Raw genomic sequence first — 20,518 nt, 5'->3', positions numbered from 1 at the left:
TGAATCTGGAAAGTCCTCTTACTTCACTACTTTTCATCGAGCTTTTAATAGTTTTGATCAGTGGTATGCATAGAATGTCTCAAATCTCATAGATTTAACTACACTACAATGCATGGGTACCAATTTCTGACATTTGATTTGTACCTAATGTATAACTCTGATTAGATGAATGTTGACTGAGGGGGTGGGGAGGGAGTCTGCAACTTATAACAAAAAAAATCCAAAAAGCCATCAGTTGCTTTTTTGGACATAGATTGTTACTGAACTTTCTATGTGGAAGTTTGAAGTATTTATCTAAATGATTTTGATAACCAAGACAAGTTTATCTTGTCAAGTGTAGAGGTTGTTTGTGCTTTGTAGATTCAGTTTAAAAGCAGCATTGTATTTACTGCTTTGCAGCATCCGTCAATATGAACTAGAGGTGCATAACGACATTAACATGAATAAAGTCTATACTGGAGAGATGGGACGTCTGAAAGCTTATGAAACTCAGAAACCGTAAGTGACTTTTTACAGTGTTCTTTGAATTGTCATTGTTTGTATTATGCTTATATTGAAATAACACTTGACTATTTCTGTATAATTTAACAAGCAGTAATCTTAATTTCAAGGCGTAAATTGAAGAAACTTTGTATCCTCCTGTCAGTGCACTTTATTCCACTTATATGGTATCTATTATCTATCCCACTTATTGATACTGATTAACTTATTTGGCACAGAAACACAGTCATCTCGTGTCTGTCAATTTTGCAGCAGAGCCAGTGCCACAATCATCTTGTGAAGATATGGATCCTCAAATGTGCTTTCATCTTTCTGGAAAGAATATTGTAATCCTTTTTTTGTGAAATCACTAAGTTAAACCAGTACTTGGAAACCTGCCAAAGAGCTTCATAATTGGTTGATTTATACTCTGCCTTTGTGTAACATCTCACTTCTCTGCTCTACTTTCAAGATAAAATGTATTTTTCAAGAAGCAATTCCAAGCTAAAGCTTTTCCCCACAGCCACCTTCAAAATGCTTCAATAAAGTTACTCAACTTTTTCCTTACTTGGTGACATCTCAGAGCAGTCAACAACAGGATGAGACTTTAACAGGTTGTGACAGATTCTGTCATGGATATTTTGATATTTGATCCCTTCTGAACTGCCAAAACTAGTGAAAGAATAGCTCACGGGTCTTAGAACTCTCAGCAGAAAAGTTGTAAAGGGAAGTACTGAATTTCTCCACCTTTTTTGGAGTATGTTAATTTTCACCACCCCTGTTCCCTCTGCTGCCCTCCTGAAAACATATTGTTCCAGGATAGTAAGTTAGATTAATGCCTAATTGAAAATGTTCTTTTCCTGACATGTATGAGTCACTTTCAAGCTCAAAAGATTTCAGCTGTTTCCATTTGTTTGCTGACCTTTACCTAATATTGTAATAATTCAAACCTTTACTTCCACAAAGTAAATGTAAGCTTTTTATCAAAGTTGGCTTAACAGCATTTGCCCATGACCTGTGTTGATTCCTGGGTGCTGCAATGTCTTAATTCTAAACTCTAATTTTTCTGTTAAAATTACTGTATGACCTTTCCCTTCCTTATCTCAGCATTTGTCTTTAAGCCCTACAATTCTCAAATCTCTTATCACAATACAGAACTGAAATGATAGAACTCATTGCCTTGTGTTGCTTCAGAAATGAGCATTGATACCTTTAAGGAACGGTTTAATGAATACTTGAGGAACAAAGAAATAGAATGATACAGGGCATGATGGGAGGAAATGATTGGCTGCGATAGAGCTTATACAGACTATGGGTCAGTTGGCCTGAATGACCTGTTCTATTCTGAAAGTTCTGTGTAATTCTATCTATGCCTTGTAACATTTAGGCCTACAGTCTGTTTCATTCATAAAGCATTTAATTTCCCATGTTTCCATTGCAACAGTGCTGTTTGTCTTCATAGGACATCTAATGTATTCTGCCTAAGGCTACTATGCAAGCTGGTGAATTGATCTCTGCTCATCTCATTAAATAGTTGCTACAGCATTTCCGAGTGGAAGGGATAGCAGGGCCAGTTCACCATGGCCTGGCCTACTCCAAACACATCACATTTTAAAATGAGTGTGCATTGCAATATCCTTTTCACCAAATGGTGGACCTGTTTGATGCATACCTGGGAATGCAAGAACCACCCTTATTTAAGTCCTAATTAACCGTTCACCGAACAATTTTTCAAACTATTTATGAAAACCTTATTGATTAATCACTGCCGAGCTAATCATGGTGCTCCACCTTAATAGCACCTGACATGCTGAGAAAATGGGAAATTCCTGTCCTCGATGGTTCGTATGGACAGATTAAGCAATGTGCAAGCAAATGGATAGAGACGGGGTTGTTTACCGAATGGACAAGAGACAGTGATTGTGAGACACTCCACCCATGGCAGATCTGGCGTGCAGGAGACAGGAGGATGGGATGCACGATAGGGGCAGATAAAAACAGCCCAGTCATAACATTTTGAAATTTCAGTAAATTAGGGTGTGAGTTACCTATGGATGAAATAATGCTCAGAGGAGTTTGAAGTTAGCCCAGTAAAAAAAATAAAAATTAGTGGGATCATTGCTAGTTTGTGCCATAAGTTGGTTGACTCTTTCAAAGCACTGGTACAGGCAGAGTGGGTTTCCTTCTGTGATGTATAATCCCAAGATCTACAGAGGGGAATACTACTAAGTTTGGAATAGTTAGAGAAGGTTTTTAAAAAAAATCATCAGGAAGTACAGGCTAGAATTTGAGAAATTGAATTTTAAAGGGTTTTGAAGGGTTTTGAAGTGTTGGAAGATTGGGTGAGTGATTGGGTAAGTTGATTCCTGACAGAGAAAAATGAGGTGATTTCCAAAATCCATCTCCTCGGCTTCTATTTTGTTGTCCGCTGACGCAAATATTGAACAGCGCTACCTTTGGTTGATGTGCGCACCACTCTGATGGTCAAACATAATGTTGTTTCCAATTCAGGCCTTATGATGCAAAGAATCCATTTTTGGCATCTGTGACCGTGAACCGGAAATTGAACAAAGGAGGAGAACGGCACCTCATGCACCTCGAGCTGAACATCACTGGTTCAAAGATTAGGTAAAGAAATTAAGGACTTCTTTGTTTTAATTTGGGCACTGTTGGATTAAATTGCATCTATTTTCAATGCAAGAGGGCTGACAGGTAAGGCCAATGAACTCAGGGCATGGAGAGGTACGTGGGACTGGGATATTATAGCTGTTACAGAAACATGGCCAAAGGAGGGACAGGACTGGCAGCTTAATGTGCCAGGGTACAGATGCTTTAGGTGGGACAGAGGTAGAGGAAAGAGGGGAGGGGGAGTTGCATTTTTTTGATTAAAGGAAGTAGCACAGCAGTAGTCAGATGAAATAACTGAGGGATCATCCAGTGAGGCTTTATGGGTGACGCTAAGAAATAAGGGGATGGTGATGTTATTGAGGTTGCACTGTAGGCCCCCAAGTTGTTAGCAGGAATTAGAGGAACAAATATGCAGGGAGATTAGGGAGACTTGCAGGAGAAATAGGTTTGTCATAGCGGGGAATTTTAATTTTCCTAACATATACTGGGACTGCATTAGTGTTAAGGGCTAAGATGGGGTGGAATTTGTCAAATGTGTTTAGGAAAGTTTTCCTCAAGCAGTATATAGAGGTTCCTACTCAAGCAGGGACAAAACTCAACCTACACTTGGGAAATAGGGCAGGACAGGTGACTGAGGTGACAGTGGGGGAGCACTTTGGGACCAGCGACCATAGTTCTATTAATTTTAAAATAGTTATGAAGAAGGACAAAACTAGTGCACAGGTTCAAGTTCTAAATTGGGGCAAGGTGGATTTTGATAGAATTAGACAGGAACCTGCAAGGGTTGATTGGAGTAGTTTGTTTGCAAGCAAAGGGACCTCTGGCAAGTGGGAGGCCTTTAAAAGTTGTGATAGCTAGAGTTCAAGGTCAATATATTCCTGTGAGGGTGAAGGGCACGGTTGGCAGGAGTAGGGAACCCTGAATGACGCGATACTGAGGCTTTGACCAGAAAAATGAAGGAGGTATGGCTCAGGTACAGGCATCTGGGATCCAGGGAATCCCTGGAGGTATATAGGAGATACAGGAATTTACTGAAGAAGGAAATCAGGAGGGCGATAAAGGGGCACAAGATGGCATTGGCTGAGAAGATTAGGTTGAATCCAAAGGGATTCTTTAAGTAAATTTAAAGGAAAAAGATTAACTAGAGAGAGAATAGGACTCCTCAAGGACCAAAGTGGAATTTTGTGTGTGGAACCGCAGGAGATGGGTGAGGTCCTCAATGAATATTTCTCCTCTTTGTTTGCCATGGAGAATCACAGGAAGGTTTGGGAGCTTGTAGAGGTGCTTTTGGAAGTGTTAGAATGTATGAAGGTGCATAAATCTCCTGGTCCTGAACAGGTGTATCCAAGAACCCTGCAAGAGGCTAGAGAAGAAATTGTGGGGGCCCTGGCTGACACATTTGCATCGTCGTTAGCCATGGGTGAGGTCACGGAAGACTGGAGGGTAACAAATGTTGTGTCCTTATTCAGGAAGGGCTGCAAAGACAAATCTGGGAATCATAGACCAGTAAACCTAACATCTGTGGTAGGTAAGTTATTTGAGAAGATTCTGAGGAATAAGATATACATGCATTTGGAAAGACAGGTTTGATTAGGAGCAGTCAGTATGGCTTCTTGTGGGGGAGATCATGCCTCACAAATTTTAGAGTTCTTTGATGAAGTGACCAGGAAATGGTTGAGAGCAGGGCAGTAGTGGTAGTCTAATGGATTTTAGTAAGGCCTTTGATAAGGTTCCACATGGTTGGCAGCTCTGGAAGGTTAGATCGCATGGAATCCAGGGAGAGTTGGCAAATTGGATACACAATTGGCTTGAGGGTAGGAAGCAGAGAGTAACAGTGGAAGAATGTTTGTCTGACTGGAGGCCTATGACTAGTGGTGTGCCTCAGGGGTCAGTGCTGGGCCCATTGCTGTTTGTTATCTACATCAATGATTTGGATGAGAGTGTATAAGGCATGACTAGTAAGTTTGTGGATGACCCTGAAATAGGCAGTATTGTGGACAGTGAGGAAGGTTATCCGAAATTGCAGCAGGATCTTGATCAGCTGGGGAAGTGGGCCGAGAGATGGCAAATGGAGTTTAATGTAGATAAGTGTGAGGTGTTGCATTTTGGAAAGTCAAATCAAGGTAGGAGTTCCATGGTGAATGGTAGGGCCTTAAGGAGTACAGTGGAACAGAAGGACCTTGGAGTTCAAGTGCAAGGTTCCCTGAAAGTGAAGTCACAGGTAGACAGGGCAGTGAAGGCGGCTTTTGGCACACTGGCCTTGATCAGTCAGGGCACTGAGTACAGAAGTTGGGAAGTTTTGTTGCAGTTGTACAGCTTGTTGGTGAGGCCACACTTGGAGTATTGTGTTCAGTTTTGGTCACCTTGCTATAGGAAGCATATTATTAAACTGGAAAGAATGCAGAAGAAGTTTACAAGGATATTGCCAGGACTCAAGGTACTGAGTTATAGGGAGAGGTTGGACAAGCTAGGACTTTTTCTTTACAGCATAGGAGACTGAGGGGGGAAATCTTATAGAATTGTATAAGATCATGAGAGGCATGGATAGGGTGAATGCACTCAGTCTTTTTGAGGATTGAGGAATTGAGGACTAGAGAGCATCAGTTTAAGGTAAGAGGGGAAAGAATACATGGGAACCTGAAGGGCAACTTTTTTACACAGAGGATGGCACGCATGTGGAATGAACTGCCAGTGGAAGTGGTTGAGGTGGGTACATTAACAACATTTAAGAGGCATTTGGACAAATACATGGATAGGAAAGGTTTAGAGGGATATGGGCCAAGTGCAGGGAAATGGCGTTAGTGTGGATGGACATTTCGGTCAGCATGGACCAGTCTGGACCGAAGGGCCTATCTCTGTGCTATAGAATTCTGACTGTATGACACTGGTTTCTTCAAATAGTTGAATATGAGATTAACTTCATATGTTGGAAGTAACTTGTTCCGTATTTCAGTCAGAAGGTGGTGAAGAATATTTAAGAAAAAATCTGGACTTCAAACAGAGGATGAGTCCTGGATGATTAACATTCTGAAATATTGCTTTTCAAAGTCTTTACAAGGAACATCATGAGTAACCTGACTCCAAGTGTATATAACCGAGGCCTAATTAATGACTTGGAGAGTACACTGAGATGAGGAGGAATTTCTTCTCATCAGAGGGTAGTCAATGTGTGAATTTCTTGACTACAGAGGGCTGACTTGGCTGGGTCATTAAGTACATTAAAACCTGTCTATCTCAGCCTTGAATTAGCAAGGGAATCAAAGGTTATAGGAGGAAGGCAGGAAAGTGGAGTTGTAGATTATCAGATCAGCCATGATAAGCCAAGGGGCCCACTTTGAATCCCATGTCTTATGGTCTCACGTAAATGGCCATTTTTGAACTGTTCTATTTAATATTTTGAAAATACGAAGAGTAAATTTGAATGTTATCAAGTGTAATCGGGGTCCATTATGTAGCAGTCAGTGGATTAAGGAGTAGAAGTTTATAGCTGAACAACCTCCTCCTTGTCTTTCTCATGGTATTTGGAGTGACAGAGGGATGGGCCACGATGTTGTGAAGGCATTTTCCTATGCAATTGCAGAGGTTATAACATTTGTCCCTTTCCGTTCTCACTGTCCAAGGCCCCAAACTGCTGTTCCAGGTGAAGCAGCATTTTACTTGTGGTACTTTTATAGTCTACTGTATTCGCTGTTCACAATGCCATCTTCTCTACATCAGTGAAATTATGTGCAGACTGGGTAAAGTCTGTGTGGAACACCACCTCTCTCTGCAATAATGCCCCTGACCCTCTGGTCGCTTCTTATTTCAACTTGTCATCTTGTTATCATGCAAACGCTTGTAGCCTAGGCTTGCTGTTCCAGCAAAGTCCTAATGCAAGCTGGAGCAGCACTTCCTTTATAGACATTTTACAGCCTTCTGGACTCAACAGTGAATTCAACAAGTATAAACCACGAACTCTGACTTCATTCTGATCTAATTTGATTTGATTTATTGTAGTCATGTGTACCTAAGTACGGTGAAAAGCTTTGTTTGCAAGCAGTACAGACAGATCACAGTAATCGGGGACATGCAGATCGTTGGACAGAGTGAGGCATACAGATTACACTGCACAGGAGGTACGAGAAACAAGATTAGCATTAACAAGATCAACATTGGTTGAAGTTAGAGAGTCCATTCATCAGTCTAATAAAGACAGGGAAGAAGCTCTTCCTGAACCTGTTGGTGCATGTGTTCAAGCTTCTGATTTCCAGCCACCACTACCACTGCCGCCATCACCATGTTTTGTTGCGTAGGTTTTCTCTCATTTCAGGGACATTCATAAACTGCTCAATATAACTGAGAGCTCAAACGTCAATTGAGGAGAGGAAAGGCAAACAGGACAGACAGTTGTATACAGGGAAGCTTGCCCAGCGAAGGTCGTGTCAGTAGATTAATGAGGAGTTAAGACAGTGTCTTGGTTAATTTTCTCATTTTGGGAGTGAGACAGTGTGAGATGTCTGATTTTTGTGATCAGTTAAAGAGGTGTGAATGTATGGGACCAACTATGTGTTAAGTCCCTTATATGGTGTTTCTTTCCCACTTTTCTGTTGTAGGTATGAAAGTGGAGATCACGTGGCTGTGTTCCCCGTGAATGATTCGACAATCGTTAGTGAGATTGGCAAAATATTAAACGCAGACCTAGATGTAATATTTTCCTTAAAAAATCTTGATGGTGAGTGATAAATGAACATCCACGTAAATAAAGGGTGTAAATTGGAAAAACAGAAAAGAATATTTGGTGTTAACTCCGTTGAATAATGGGATAGTAAACATTTAGATACCAGCATGCTTTTCACTGAATGTGATCAGTTGATGTAGAAGGGGCTGTAATTCCAGTCTGAAGTTTCTCCCCCACAGATGGTTAAGGAAGCATCCAAAGCCTGCCTCTTCTTGAGACAGATTTTTATTCACTGAATGAAACATAACAGATACATATCTCCTCAGCTGCTGTCAGTAAATGTCCCTCTGTGCTGAAGTGAGGCCCCTTCTGGTCCAGTGGCAGTGTTCCTACCTCTGAGCCAAAGGATCTAGGTTCAACTCCCATCTGCCCTGGAGGTGTGTCATTACATTTCCAAACAGGCTGATCAATGGTAATAATGTACTGTAGTAACCAGTGCCCCTCACTTGTTTAACTTCAGTTGATGCCATTAACAGACTCTCAACACTCTTGTGCAAGTTGTGCTGTTCATTACTGTAATTTCGTTAAGAGGCACTAATTTAATAATTGCACCACCAGTGGGAACATGAGAAATGGAAAGAATAATTTAAAAATGAATTACTGTGAAGTTTACTCCATTGCTATTACCGTAGTGTTTCTTTTTAATAGCAGTGGCATTTATGAATCCTGCTTCCTTCAGCTTCCAATATTTCATCTGTATTTTTCATTCTTTTATTACCTGAAAGAGGCCTGTTCTGAGTCGAGTTTAAATATAAACCATTTGATGTAAGCTGTCAGAGTTCACAAGGCAAGTGACCTATCACTAATTTGTTCTGAAATACTGAAAACAATGCTTCCAGCCACTATAAGAGGTTCTTAAACTCTCGCCTGAGAGTCTATGTTTAGACACTTGACTATATAAACAATCATTGCGCAGCCTGGTGCTTGACTAATGCTGATTAGGGTGGGTTAATGAGCTTTGATAAAATAAAAGGATACACGCAACTTATCCTCCATTTGGAGAAGTGTACTAACTTACTCACAAGTGGGATTTGATTTTTTGTTTGAGATCAGTTATCCTTCAAGTGCTTCAAATGCATATCATTATTTTATTACCATTATAATGGAAGTGCTGAACAAATGCGCACTCCAGTGTGTCATTAATTTTCTTTTTATTGTGTTTGTATGCTTCTAGAGGAGTCCAATAAGAAGCACCCATTCCCCTGTCCAACTACGTACCGAACAGCTTTGTCATATTATCTAGATATCACCAATCCTCCACGCACTAATGTTCTCTATGAACTGGCCCAGTATGCAACGGATCCCAAAGAGCAAGAATTTCTTCGAAAAATGGCTTCATCCTCTCCTGAAGGAAAGGTAAAGGACACAAATGTTTATTGAGAGCCCCGTAAAGTGAATCCTGTTAATAAACAATTTGAACATCCACTATGTGACTCATTGTGCCCTCTCTCCTGTGCACTTGTTCTCTCTCACTATCTCTCCCATTTTATTCATTTCTAGCTACAGTACAATAAAAATTTGCCTTTGATCTAGCCCCCAGAATGTGGAATTTTCTCCTTGCCTTCTCTATCCTTTAACATAGATAACACAATGTGGAGCTGGAGGAGCACAGCAGGCCAGGCAGCATCAGAGGAGCAGGAAAGTTGACGTTTCGGGTTGGGACCCTTCTTCAGAAATGTCAATTTTCCTGCTCCTCTGATGCTGCCTGGCCTGCTCTGCTGCTCCAGTTCCACACTGTGTTATCTCTGACTCCAGCATCGGCAGTTCTTACTATCTCTATCCTTTAACAAGTTTGTTAAAACCTATCCCTGTAGCCAATTTTGGGTAACCTACATTCATAGGTAGCTTCATGTCTTTTTTGTTCCTGCTAATGTTTCTGTCAAGCCCCTCAATGTTTTGGGGTGTTAAAGTTCCTACATACATAAGTACATCGACAGAATACTGCTTCTGTTCTCTGGTGGCTTGCTCTTGCACATCGAGATGAGATTGAATTTTATTAAATAAATACATATCCAATACTTACAGATGGGATTGATATCCGCGGGTTCAGTAAAATGTGGAGAATTTTATTACATACATGTAGTCTGGCATAACATAGCAAATGCATTGAGTATAGGAGTTGGGAGATCATGTTGTGGCTGTACAGGATATTGGTTAGGCCACTTTTGGAATACTGCATGCAATTCTGGTCTCCCTGCTGAAGGAAAGATATTGTGAAACTTGAAAGGGTTCAGAAAAAATTTACAAAGATGTTGCTGGGGTTGGAGGGTTTGAGCTATAGGGAGTGGCTGAGTAGTGTGGGGCTATTTTCCCTGGAGTGTCGGAGGCTGAGGGGTGACCTTACAGAAGTTTATAAAATCGTGAGGGGCATGGATAGGGTGAATAGCCAAGGTCTTTTCCCCAGGGTGGGAGAGTCCAAAACAAGACAGCATAGGTTTAAGGTGAGAGGGGAAAAGATATGAAAGGGACCTAAGGGGCAACTTTCTCACGCAGAGGGTGTTGCGTGTAAGGAATGAGCTGCCAGAGGAAGTGGTGGAGGCTGGTACAATTACAATATTTATAAGGCATTTGGATAGGTGTATGAATAGGAAGGGTTTGGAGCGATATGGACCAAGTGCTGGCAAATGGGACTAGATTAGTTTGGGATATCTGGTAGGCATTGACGAGTTGGACTGAAGGGTCTGTTTCTGTGCTGTACATCTCTATGACTGTAAGAGGCCATAGAGCTTTTCTCACTCCTTTTGAATGTTTGTTGAACAGTGTGGTGCCCCTGTGGTATAATCTGTCCCAGAGGTCAGGAGGGACACATTGCTGATAAATGCTTAATAGAATGACTTCCAACTGGAGAAAGTGAGGCGATCGCTTCAATCTTTTTATAGTAAGGATGTCTCTGTACTGTGTTTCAGTCGCAATACCTCAAGTGGGTAGTGGAAGACAGGAGGAACATTCTGGCCATCTTACAAGATTTGCAGTCTCTCCGCCCACCTATCGATCATTTGTGTGAGCTGTTGCCACGGTTACAGGCTCGTTATTATTCTATTGCTTCATCTTCAAAGGTGAGACTTACTGAGAAGCCTTGCCAAATACATGCTATTCATGCAGATAATGTAACTGCTTATTAACCACTTGCAGTATGGTTTTGATCATAGTACAAGTAAACACACATTATTTTAAAATTTTATATTCAAAATTCTGCCAAACGTGTTCAGTGATTCATCTTTGACTGATGAATTCCTATTGTGTCACCTAGTCATCTGTGTCAGAGTGAAATGTGACCATGTTTTTATGGGGGATTGGGACTAGGACAATGCGTGATGCCACTAGATCTCCAGGGAGAGGTGACAGTTTGAGGCCCTGTTCTGCAGTGCTATTGGTATCGGCTGGTACCTCTTTAATGTATCAGGTTGTCCTATAAAATGTAAGCAGGTTGAAAGATAAAGCAGTTTAGCTTTGCCTGGCTCTGAGGGGGCAGGGAAAGAAATTGAGCTAACGGATCACAGAAATTGATATCCATCTTTCAGCTTTGAAACATCTCAGGAGTGAGGGTTGAGGAATTGTGGAAGGACAATCCAGGAGGTCTCCAGGTTTCCGTCTTAACTGTGCCATTCAGAATAGGTACAGGAATCAGAATCCATTAGCTCTCATGTAGATATCTGTTAGCGTTAATGTGTGCAGCAATTCTATGATTTAAGGTGAAATTTAACAACAGTACCCTATCTGAGCTCCAGTTTAGGATCTGGTGTAAGTGTTACAGAAACAAACAAACATACTTGGGCACAAATATTTCTGTCAAAACAGTTCTGGGAGAGATCACTGTTCTGTGAAAATCTATCTGCAAAGAAACAGTAACTGGTGGTGATTTAGTATTGTACCTTTGTAACATGTCTATTTTTTGCTCGTCTAGGTTCGTCCTGATTCCATTCATATTTGTGCAGTTGTGGTGGAATATATGTCTAAAGCAGGTCGCATCAACAGGGGTGTAGCAACAACCTGGCTGCGTGACAAAATCCCAACTGATAATGATCACAAACCCACTGTCCCAATGTACGTGCGGAAGTCTCAGTTCAGGCTGCCTTACAAACCCAGCACACCAGTCCTCATGATTGGACCTGGCACTGGCATCGCTCCCTTCGTTGGGTTTATTCAGGAGCGGGCATGGCTGAAGCAGCAAGGTAGAGAAGCAAAATAATGCTTCCAATGTTAACAGTGCCCGGAGTGCACTCCTCTTCACTTCGGGTTCCTCTGATTAGATTCTATGTATTGATTCTGACGTTTCCGTAAAACTTGGCCCATCCAGTCTGCTCTACCATTCACTCATGGCTGATTTACTTCTCAACCCCATTCTCCTGCCTTCTGCCTGCAACCTTTTGATCCCCTTGCCACTCAAGAGCTTATCTATCTTTGTCTTAAATACACTTAATGACTGGGCTTCCACAGCTTTCTGTGGCAACGAGTTCCACAGATTCACCATCCTCTGGCTGAAGAAATTCCTCCTCATCCTAGTTCTCAGGGGTTGTCTCTTCGCTCTAGGGCTGTTCCCTTGGGTCTTAGTCTCTCCTGCTTGTGGAAATATCTTCTCTATGTCCACTCTATTCAGGCCTCTCCGTATTCTGCAAGTTTTCCTTTTACTTCTCTTGTAGCCTCGCTTTATATTTTTCCCTTTCTGTAATGCTGTTCCACCTCTACGTATAGGGTTCTAGTTCTATCACAGTTAATGTACAGTCTATTTCCTGCAAGATATGATAATGGAATGTGCTGCTGGCTGGTGATTCTAAACAATATTGTAGCTGTGCTTTGTACTGCACAGACTGTTGTAGTTTCTAAAGGTGCCTCACTGCTTTTTCAAGGGCAATAAGAAATGGGTGATAAATGGTGTTCCTTTCTTCACCATGTATCCGTTGTACTTCAGTGATTCTGTACCGAGAAAGCTCTTCATATTTCCTTTAACGTCCAGAAACCTGAAGGACAGGCTCATTGGTCTAAATCCATCAAGTAGAAAGCAGCTGAACTCAGACCAGACCCCCAGGGCAAGGAGCTTCTTTAATATTCCTGGTTTCCTAGATCCAGTACTGTTTCATTTGCTTTATGCTGGCATTGTGTCTGCAAAAGTAGGTGGTTTTACAAAGCCCACGGTGCCACAGACGAGCAGCTGAATAACTAAAGCTGCAAACATTTCCATCAATTTTTGGAAACTTGCAGCGGCAAAAGACACCACCCAGGGTTTGGGTTTGGATTTGGATTCTGGTTCAGGATTTTAAAAGTGCTACAAGACTAAAAATGTTTCTTACAGGTTGGCCGACTGAATTAAAAGTGATCTTTATTTAATAATAACTTAGCAGTAGAAGGCCCTGCACCATGTTAGAATCAAGAGTAGTCAGTGTCTTCTGGAGCGACAGGGCCAATATACCCTACTGCATTTCACTGCCTGGAGAGATGGGGAATCCTAAAATATTACACCGTGGAAACAGACTGTTCTACCCATTATGTCTGCGTCTATTTTTTAAAAATCCTGATCCATCTAGTCAAATAGCACAATCCTAATCTATATTCGCCTGTTTTGATACTCTCTTTGTCTAATTTCCTGACTGCAGCAAATGCTTTTCCACACTCAAATTATCCCAAAGCAATGAAACTCCTTACCCTCCACATTCTGCCTTTCCTCTTATCAGCAGGCTTCCAAAAATATATTTGGTGTTTCTTGCTGTTCAACCTCTGTAGCACCACATAATGACCCTTGTCCTTTCCCTCACAATTCTAACCTCAGAATCCTGCTTGATGAAAAATCGTCCCTTTCTACAGCTTGATTTTCCCCACCCATAAAAATCCCAAACTGACTCCTAACCTACAAGTTATTCACACAGAGGTGAATGTGCTCGGGCAGTATGAGACAATTGCATTTTATTTGACAGGGAAGGAAGTTGGAGAGACTGTGTTGTACTACGGCTGTCGTTATCAGAATGAGGATTATTTATATCAGGAAGAGCTGGAGCAGTATCAGAAGGACGGTATCCTTACTCAGCTTAATGTAGCATTCTCCAGAGACCAGGCAGAGAAGGTGAGCCATTGTGAGGCTGGGTGAGTCCTGGCCATAATATATGGACTATTTTTATCTTTCTCTCCTCTCCTATGCCAAGGCACACCCTGATGTTACACGATGATGATTGAATACATTCCATATTGATAGCACTTTTGAAAAGTGACTGTTTTGGAGATTTGAATTTATATTGATAAGATAAGAGGAGCATATTCATGGTTTTTAAAAATCCTGATGAAGTCTTTCAGCTTTAACAGAAATACTTGACCAGTGTTTGGACAATGATGAGTAAAGTTTAACCCATGAGGTTCTACTAATTATCTTCAGGATTGGTGTTGGGTCTGAACGATGTCTGATGCCATTTGAAGCCCAATGCAGATTGTTCATACAAAAAGATTGAAACGCAAGATTGAAGCAATATTCTCTTTAAATAGAATCTATAATCTCTCCCCTTTGATCAATTCCTTACCTATCTCCATAAAATTATATTGGACACCCAAAGATGTAATGTATGTAGACTTCAGTAAAGTTCCACTCAAAAGGCTTGAGACAATGGGTATCTGCTCTGAAAATTAGTAATGCATGAGGAATTGATTGTGCGTTGAAAACTCAGTGGATGCTACTTAAAGCTGAAGTGTTTGACTGATCCTATCTCGTTTTGAACAAATTTGCATTGGCCTTTGGGATTTCGCTCAGCAGAGGCAATCAGATCTGACTACAAAGTCCCTGGAGCTATTGAGTAGAGCCTCAGCAATTTGTGTAAGAGGGCATCCTATTGCCAATGTGTATCTACGCTTAGCATTAAAATGGAATTGAAAAACTAGTCTCACTAAGCCTAGAATCAGTTGTCATAAAAACCAATCTGATTCCCTATTCCTTTAGGGAAGGGAATCTGCTGCCCTTGTCTGATCTGATCTTCAAGTGACTCCTGGCCCACACCTATGTCATTAACTTTTGACTGCCATCTGAAATGGTTTAGCATGCTGGTCGGTTCAAGGGATGAGCAACAAATGCTAGTGTTGCCAGTGGCGCCCAGAACCTATTGGAATTTATTTATTTTTTAAAATAAAGCAGCTTTGTAAATGCAGGGAACCCAGGACCAGAAAAAGTGGGGAGGTATGGATGGACGGGCCGGTCAGTGTAGTGCCCTGACTGGGAAAGCCAGCCCTGAGGAAAGTGCCCATGTCTTCTACACTTGTGCTGACTACACTGCAACAGCTGCCCCTCCTCCTGAGAGTGTCAAAATTGCAACTGGGCATTCCTCCCCCACCCCCTGTAACATTACAAACAGTTCTGGGTTGGTTAGGTGAGAAAACCACCTGAGGATTCTGTGGCCCCTCTGCCTCGTGGAGCTGTCAAATTCTTTCCCTATCAACAGGGTGTTGAAAGTCATTTGGAATTTCGCTGCCAGTGCACTGGAGGCCGTCGTGCTGAAGTGATTTCCTGTTTTGGTCAGGACATAAGCTGGGCACTGGATCCATTCTGGGAATGAGGGAAAATTCCACTTCCTGGAAGTGGAAGTGTGAAAGGTTTTGAGGAAAGTCCCACATGCCTGATGATTGTGCTGCAGTGCAAAAGTCAAAAGGCCAAGGCTGTTGAATCAGGGGCAAATGTAATGGGTCCTTGCATGAATTCTGAATGTTATTCCTTTTTAAAAATGGGGATAAGAAGGTTTGGTTCATGATGATTGGGTGGGGTGCAGCTGGTGGGGTGGTGGTATTTGAACAGAGATTAATCAAAAGCAAATTCAGAATTGATGTTAGGAAGCACTTCTTCTCACAGTCTAGCTTTTAGCTTTAAACCTCTGCACCCCTTTCTTATACAATTTAAGACCCTCCTTTTAAACTGATGACTTGACCAAGTTCTTAATTCATCCTAATTTCTTTTTTGATTTGGTATCAGATTTTATTTAATAAAGCACCAGTTAAATGTCTTGAAATGTTTTTCAGTTTCGAATGCCAGTTGTTATAGTTGGAAATGATTCCAAATGAGCAAGTGGCAGGAAAAAAAGTTGAATAATTTTGTAGCCGGCCATCAGAAATTCAGTAGGTTTTTAACAGAGAAATGGGCCAATGGCCGCCTCCTCTTAGAGATGTGATTTCAGATAACTAATTTTTTTTCCCTTCTATTGTGCACCTCAGGTTTATGTCCAACATTTGCTGAAGAAAAATAAAGAACACGTGTGGAACCTAATCCAGAAGGAGGGTGCCCATATCTACATCTGTGGGTAAGCACTGAGGAAATGCAGCACTTCACATGCATTAGCTTCAGTTGTGAAATAGCAAATGTGTCAATTTCCACGTGTCTGACTCCTCTTAAAGCAAAGTCCAGAAAAGGCTAGAAATAAGCAGTCAGTAGCTGGGACATAAGAGCAGTGGATTGATCTTAACTATGACTCGGGAGGCACTGGCCTAGTGGTATTATCATTGGATTGTTGATCCAGGTAATATTCTGGGCTTGAATCCTGTCACAGCAGATGGTGGAATTTGAATTCAATTAAAAAGAAGTCTGGAATTAACGGTCTATGAATTCATTGTTGGGAAAAGTCCATCTGGTTAACTAATGCCTCTGAGGGAAGGAAATTGCCCTCCTTACCTGGTCTGGACTTCATGTGCCTCCAGACCAACAGCAATGTGGTTGACTCTTAACTGCCCCCTCAGCATTTAGGGATTGGCAATAAATGCTGGCCTAGCCAGCGATGCCCTCATTCTATGAATGAATGAAAAAAGAACTAACACCATACCTGCACATCCTCCACTGTCCCCAACACCCCTCATGTCTTCCCCCAACCGTTACTTACTTCAAATTTCCGCACCTCCTCTTAGTTTTGCTCCCACTTGGGTTCCCTGACTCTTATTCTTGGTGCAAGGTGCAGAATTTCCAGTGTCTATCCCCAGGAAGCATTACCTCACCACATGATTTCCAGATTTGAATGTAGTTGGGAGCTACCCACTAGGTTGGAAATTTCACATTCAAATATTCTTTGGTAGCTAGGTGATTCTCTGTTTTGCTGTAGATTCCTTTCCTTTAATGCATAACATTTTCAACAGAAGAAGTCTCTAAATGATTTTCACTCATTAGACTCGTCCATTCTTGACATTTTCCCCACCTTGTAAAATGTTCTGCTGTATCTTTGTTTCCAAGCCTATGACCTGCAAATGTTTGCAGTTTATCCTTAATACAAAAGCACATTATAGGCTTTCAGCACTTCCCTCTCTTCTTCCTTTATGGTTTCTTGGCAAATTAACTGTGTAGGTTTTGTCTGATGAAGGGTCTAGGCCCGAAACGTCAGCCTCTCTGCTCCTATGATGCTGCTTTGCCTGCTGTGTTCATCCAGCCCTGCACCTTGTTGTTTAGGTTTTGTCTGTAGGCCTGAATTTTGGATATGGAGGTGCTGGTGTCAGAAGTCACATGACACCAGGTTATAGTCCAGTGGGGTTATTTGAAATCACAAGCTTTCAGAGTGCTGCTGTTTTGTCAGGTGAAGTGGATGAAAGCACACAGGCGCAGCATTTATATGTAGAGGTAATGGCAAGATAATTGCAGGTAATTGCGCGTCAAAAGATAAGTACAAATAGCGTGAGAGGAGTGTTGACTGGCTGAGTAACAAGTCTTTGCAGGTGATCAAAAGTGTCAACAGCTGAATAGCAAATGAAGGGATGACCTATGATCCAATTATTTAAGGCAGAGAGATAATTACAAAAAATCAAAAATAAAATGGTGTTAGAGACAAACCAAACGGCTGGAATAACAGATAGGTATAAGAGTCGCATGACAAGGATCTAACCAAAGTAATAAGTAATTCAAACCTGTACAAACTAATTAAGTTAAATCATAACAAGTTATGAAGGTGATGGTATTAAAACAGGACAGTTAGGAAGATTTTTGGGGCGACATGGTGGCACAGTGGTTAGCACTGCTGCTTCTCGGCGCCAGGGACCTGGGTTCAATTCCTGCTTCAGGCGATTGTCTGTGTGGAGTTTGCACATTCTCCCCATGTCTGCGTGGGTTTCCTCCGGTTTCCTCCCACAGTCCAAAGATGTGCAGGTTAGGTGGATTGGCCATGCTAAATTGCCCGTAGTGTTCAGGGAGGTGTAGATTGGGTGGGTTACAGGGGTATGGGTCTGGGTGGGATGCTCCGAGGTTCAGTGTGGACTTGTTGGGCTGAAGGGCCTGTTTCCATACTGTAGGGATTCTATGATTCTGATTTACAGATACAGAACTGTGTGGTGGGGTCATATGTAGCTCAACATGGACCCAATATCATGGTTGAGACCATTCTCATGGGGACGGAACTTGGCTATCAGTTTCTGCTCGGCTGTTGTGCGTTGTTGTGTATCTTAAAGGCCGTCCTGGAGGACACTGACCTGAAGACTAGAGGCTGAATGCCCTTGACCGCTGTAGTGTTCCCCAACTGGGAGGGAACATCCCCGTCTGGCGATTGTCGCGCGGCGTCCGTTCATCCATTGTCGTAGCGTCTGCATGGTCTCACCAATATACCATGCCTCGGGGCATCCTTATCTGCAGCACATGAAGTAGACAACATTGGTGAGTCAGATGAGTACCTGCCGTGTACGTGGTTGGGGGTTGCTCCCATGTGTGGTGGTAGTATCCATGATCCATGGCAGGTTTGTGTGGTGTAGTGGTTGATGTTGTCCTGAAGGCTGGGTAGTTTGCTGCGAACAATTGTTTGAAGTTAGGCAGCTGTTTGAAGGCAAGAAGTGGAGACATAGGGATGGCCTTGGCGAGATGTTTGCCATCATTGGTGACGTTTTAAAGGCTGCAAAGAACGTGGTGCAGTTTCTACACGCTGGGAAATATTGGACAACGAATTGCTTCCCAGAACACCTACATTCAGTGTCTGCAAAAAGACCCTGAGCTTCCAGTTGCCTGCCACTTCAACACGTCGCTGTGTTCCCTGGCCATCATCTTTGTCTCCGGATTGCTGCAGTGCTCCAGTGAAGCTCAGTGCAAGCTGGAAGAACAGCACTTCATTTTCTGATTGGGTACCCTGCAGCCTTCTGGACTCAATATCTGTAGTGCTTGAGCTCTCCCATAGCCTTCTCCCATACCCCACACATCAGATCTTGTTAACACACAGTCCGTTATTACACACAACCCATTGTTAGCCACTAACAGTCCCGGACATCCCAGAAAGATGAGGCACCCAGATGTCCTCATTTTTCAAGAACCGCAATTTTCCTCTCCCACAGTGGTCGAAAACGCCCTCGACTACATTTCTTATGTTTCCCGCGCCTCAGCCCTCACACTCCCTCCCCGCAATAAAAACAAAGACAGAACTTCCCTTGTCCTCACGTATCACCCCATTAACTTCCGGATTCAACGCATCATTCTCCGCCACTTCTGCCACCTGCAATCTGACCCCTACAAAGGAAGTATTTCCCTCCCCACCCTATCTGCCTTCCGGAGAGACCGCTCTTTCCGCGACACCGTCCGCTCCACACTCCCCACTAGCCCACCACCCCGGCACCTTTCCCTGCAACCGCAGGAGGTGTTACATCTGCCCCTACACCTCCCCCCCTGCTCCCCCCCCCCCGCCCCCGCCTCACCTCCATCCCAGGCCCCAAAAAAACCTTCCACATTAAACAGATGTTCACCTGCACATCTGCTAATGTGGTCTGTTGTGTCCACTGTTCCTGATGTGGCCTCCTCCTCATCAGGGAGACTAAGCGGAGGCTTGGAGACCTCTTTGTGGAACACCTACGCTCGGTTTGCGACAAACGACAACACCTCCCAGTCGCGAACCACTTCAACTCCCACTCCCTGGATGACATGTCTCTCCTGGGCCGCCTCCAGTGTCACAACGATGCCACCGAGAAACTGGAGGAACAGCACCTCATATTCTGCCTTGGAACCCTACAACCCAATGGTCTCAATGTGGACTTTACTAGCTTCAAAATCTCCCCACCCCCGGCCTCATCCCAAGACCAGCCCTCCCTCTCATCCCCGCCTCATTGACCTGTCCGTCTTCTCTCCCACCTAGCTGCTCCACTATCCACTTTATATCACCGCCTCCCCTCCTGTCTCTTTATTTCAGAGCCCCCTTCCCCTCCCCCATTTCTGAAGAAGGGTCCAGACCCGAAACGTCAGCTTTCCTGCTCCTCTGATGCTGCTTGGCCTGCTGTGTTCATCCAGCTCCACATCTTGTTACCCCAGACTCCAGCATCAGTAGTTCCTACTATCTCCCATTAATAGCTATTCACCCTCCTAGCCAGATCATTACCCACTTCTTTGTCTGTCTGTCCAACTGTTCTTCCATCTCTTTGGGCTCTATCCCTACCTATTGTGTACTCCTTACCCCCCTCCCTCTATCCTCTGCAAATAAACTGACATATTCCTAACTACGATCAGTTCTGAGGAAGAGTCACTAGACCAGAAGCGTTAACTCTATTTCTCTCCATAGATCCTGCCAGACCTGCTGAGCTTTTCCAGCAATTTCTGTTTTCGTTTGATTTACAGCATCTGCAGTTTTTTCATTTTTTCCATTATAATTTCGACTACTGACAGACTTTCCTGGGTATCTGGATGGCAGCTTCTGGGCATTGGGTGCCGGGAACAGTGATGTCCTCTACTGGAGAATAGCACCTCTGAGTGGGGCTGCAACTGTATCTCTACGACCAACAAAATTGAAGAATCCT

General features: G+C 42.8%; 1 protein-coding gene across 6 annotated transcripts in view; it reads left to right on the top strand.

The window, feature by feature from the left end:
• Nucleotides 1-20,518, top strand: part of LOC109923453 (NADPH--cytochrome P450 reductase) — a 73,805-nt gene that overhangs the window by 46,089 nt on the left and 7,198 nt on the right. For all 6 annotated transcript variants that reach the window (XM_048612515.1, XM_048612516.1, XM_048612521.1 and 3 more), the window contains exons 8-15: nucleotides 400-498; nucleotides 2,992-3,108; nucleotides 7,701-7,819; nucleotides 9,000-9,181; nucleotides 10,732-10,881; nucleotides 11,730-11,997; nucleotides 13,735-13,880; nucleotides 16,001-16,086. In XM_048612515.1, coding sequence (XP_048468472.1) covers nucleotides 400-498; nucleotides 2,992-3,108; nucleotides 7,701-7,819; nucleotides 9,000-9,181; nucleotides 10,732-10,881; nucleotides 11,730-11,997; nucleotides 13,735-13,880; nucleotides 16,001-16,086 — 1,167 coding nt within the window. The remainder of the gene's footprint in view (nucleotides 1-399; nucleotides 499-2,991; nucleotides 3,109-7,700; nucleotides 7,820-8,999; nucleotides 9,182-10,731; nucleotides 10,882-11,729; nucleotides 11,998-13,734; nucleotides 13,881-16,000; nucleotides 16,087-20,518) is intronic.

The sequence above is a fragment of the Rhincodon typus genome, chromosome 26 (assembly GCF_021869965.1).
Source record: "Rhincodon typus isolate 14 chromosome 26, sRhiTyp1.1, whole genome shotgun sequence".
Classification (NCBI taxonomy): domain Eukaryota; kingdom Metazoa; phylum Chordata; class Chondrichthyes; order Orectolobiformes; family Rhincodontidae; genus Rhincodon; species Rhincodon typus.
The sequence above is the reverse complement of the archived record's forward strand: the minus strand, read 5'-3'. Positions and strand labels throughout refer to the sequence as shown.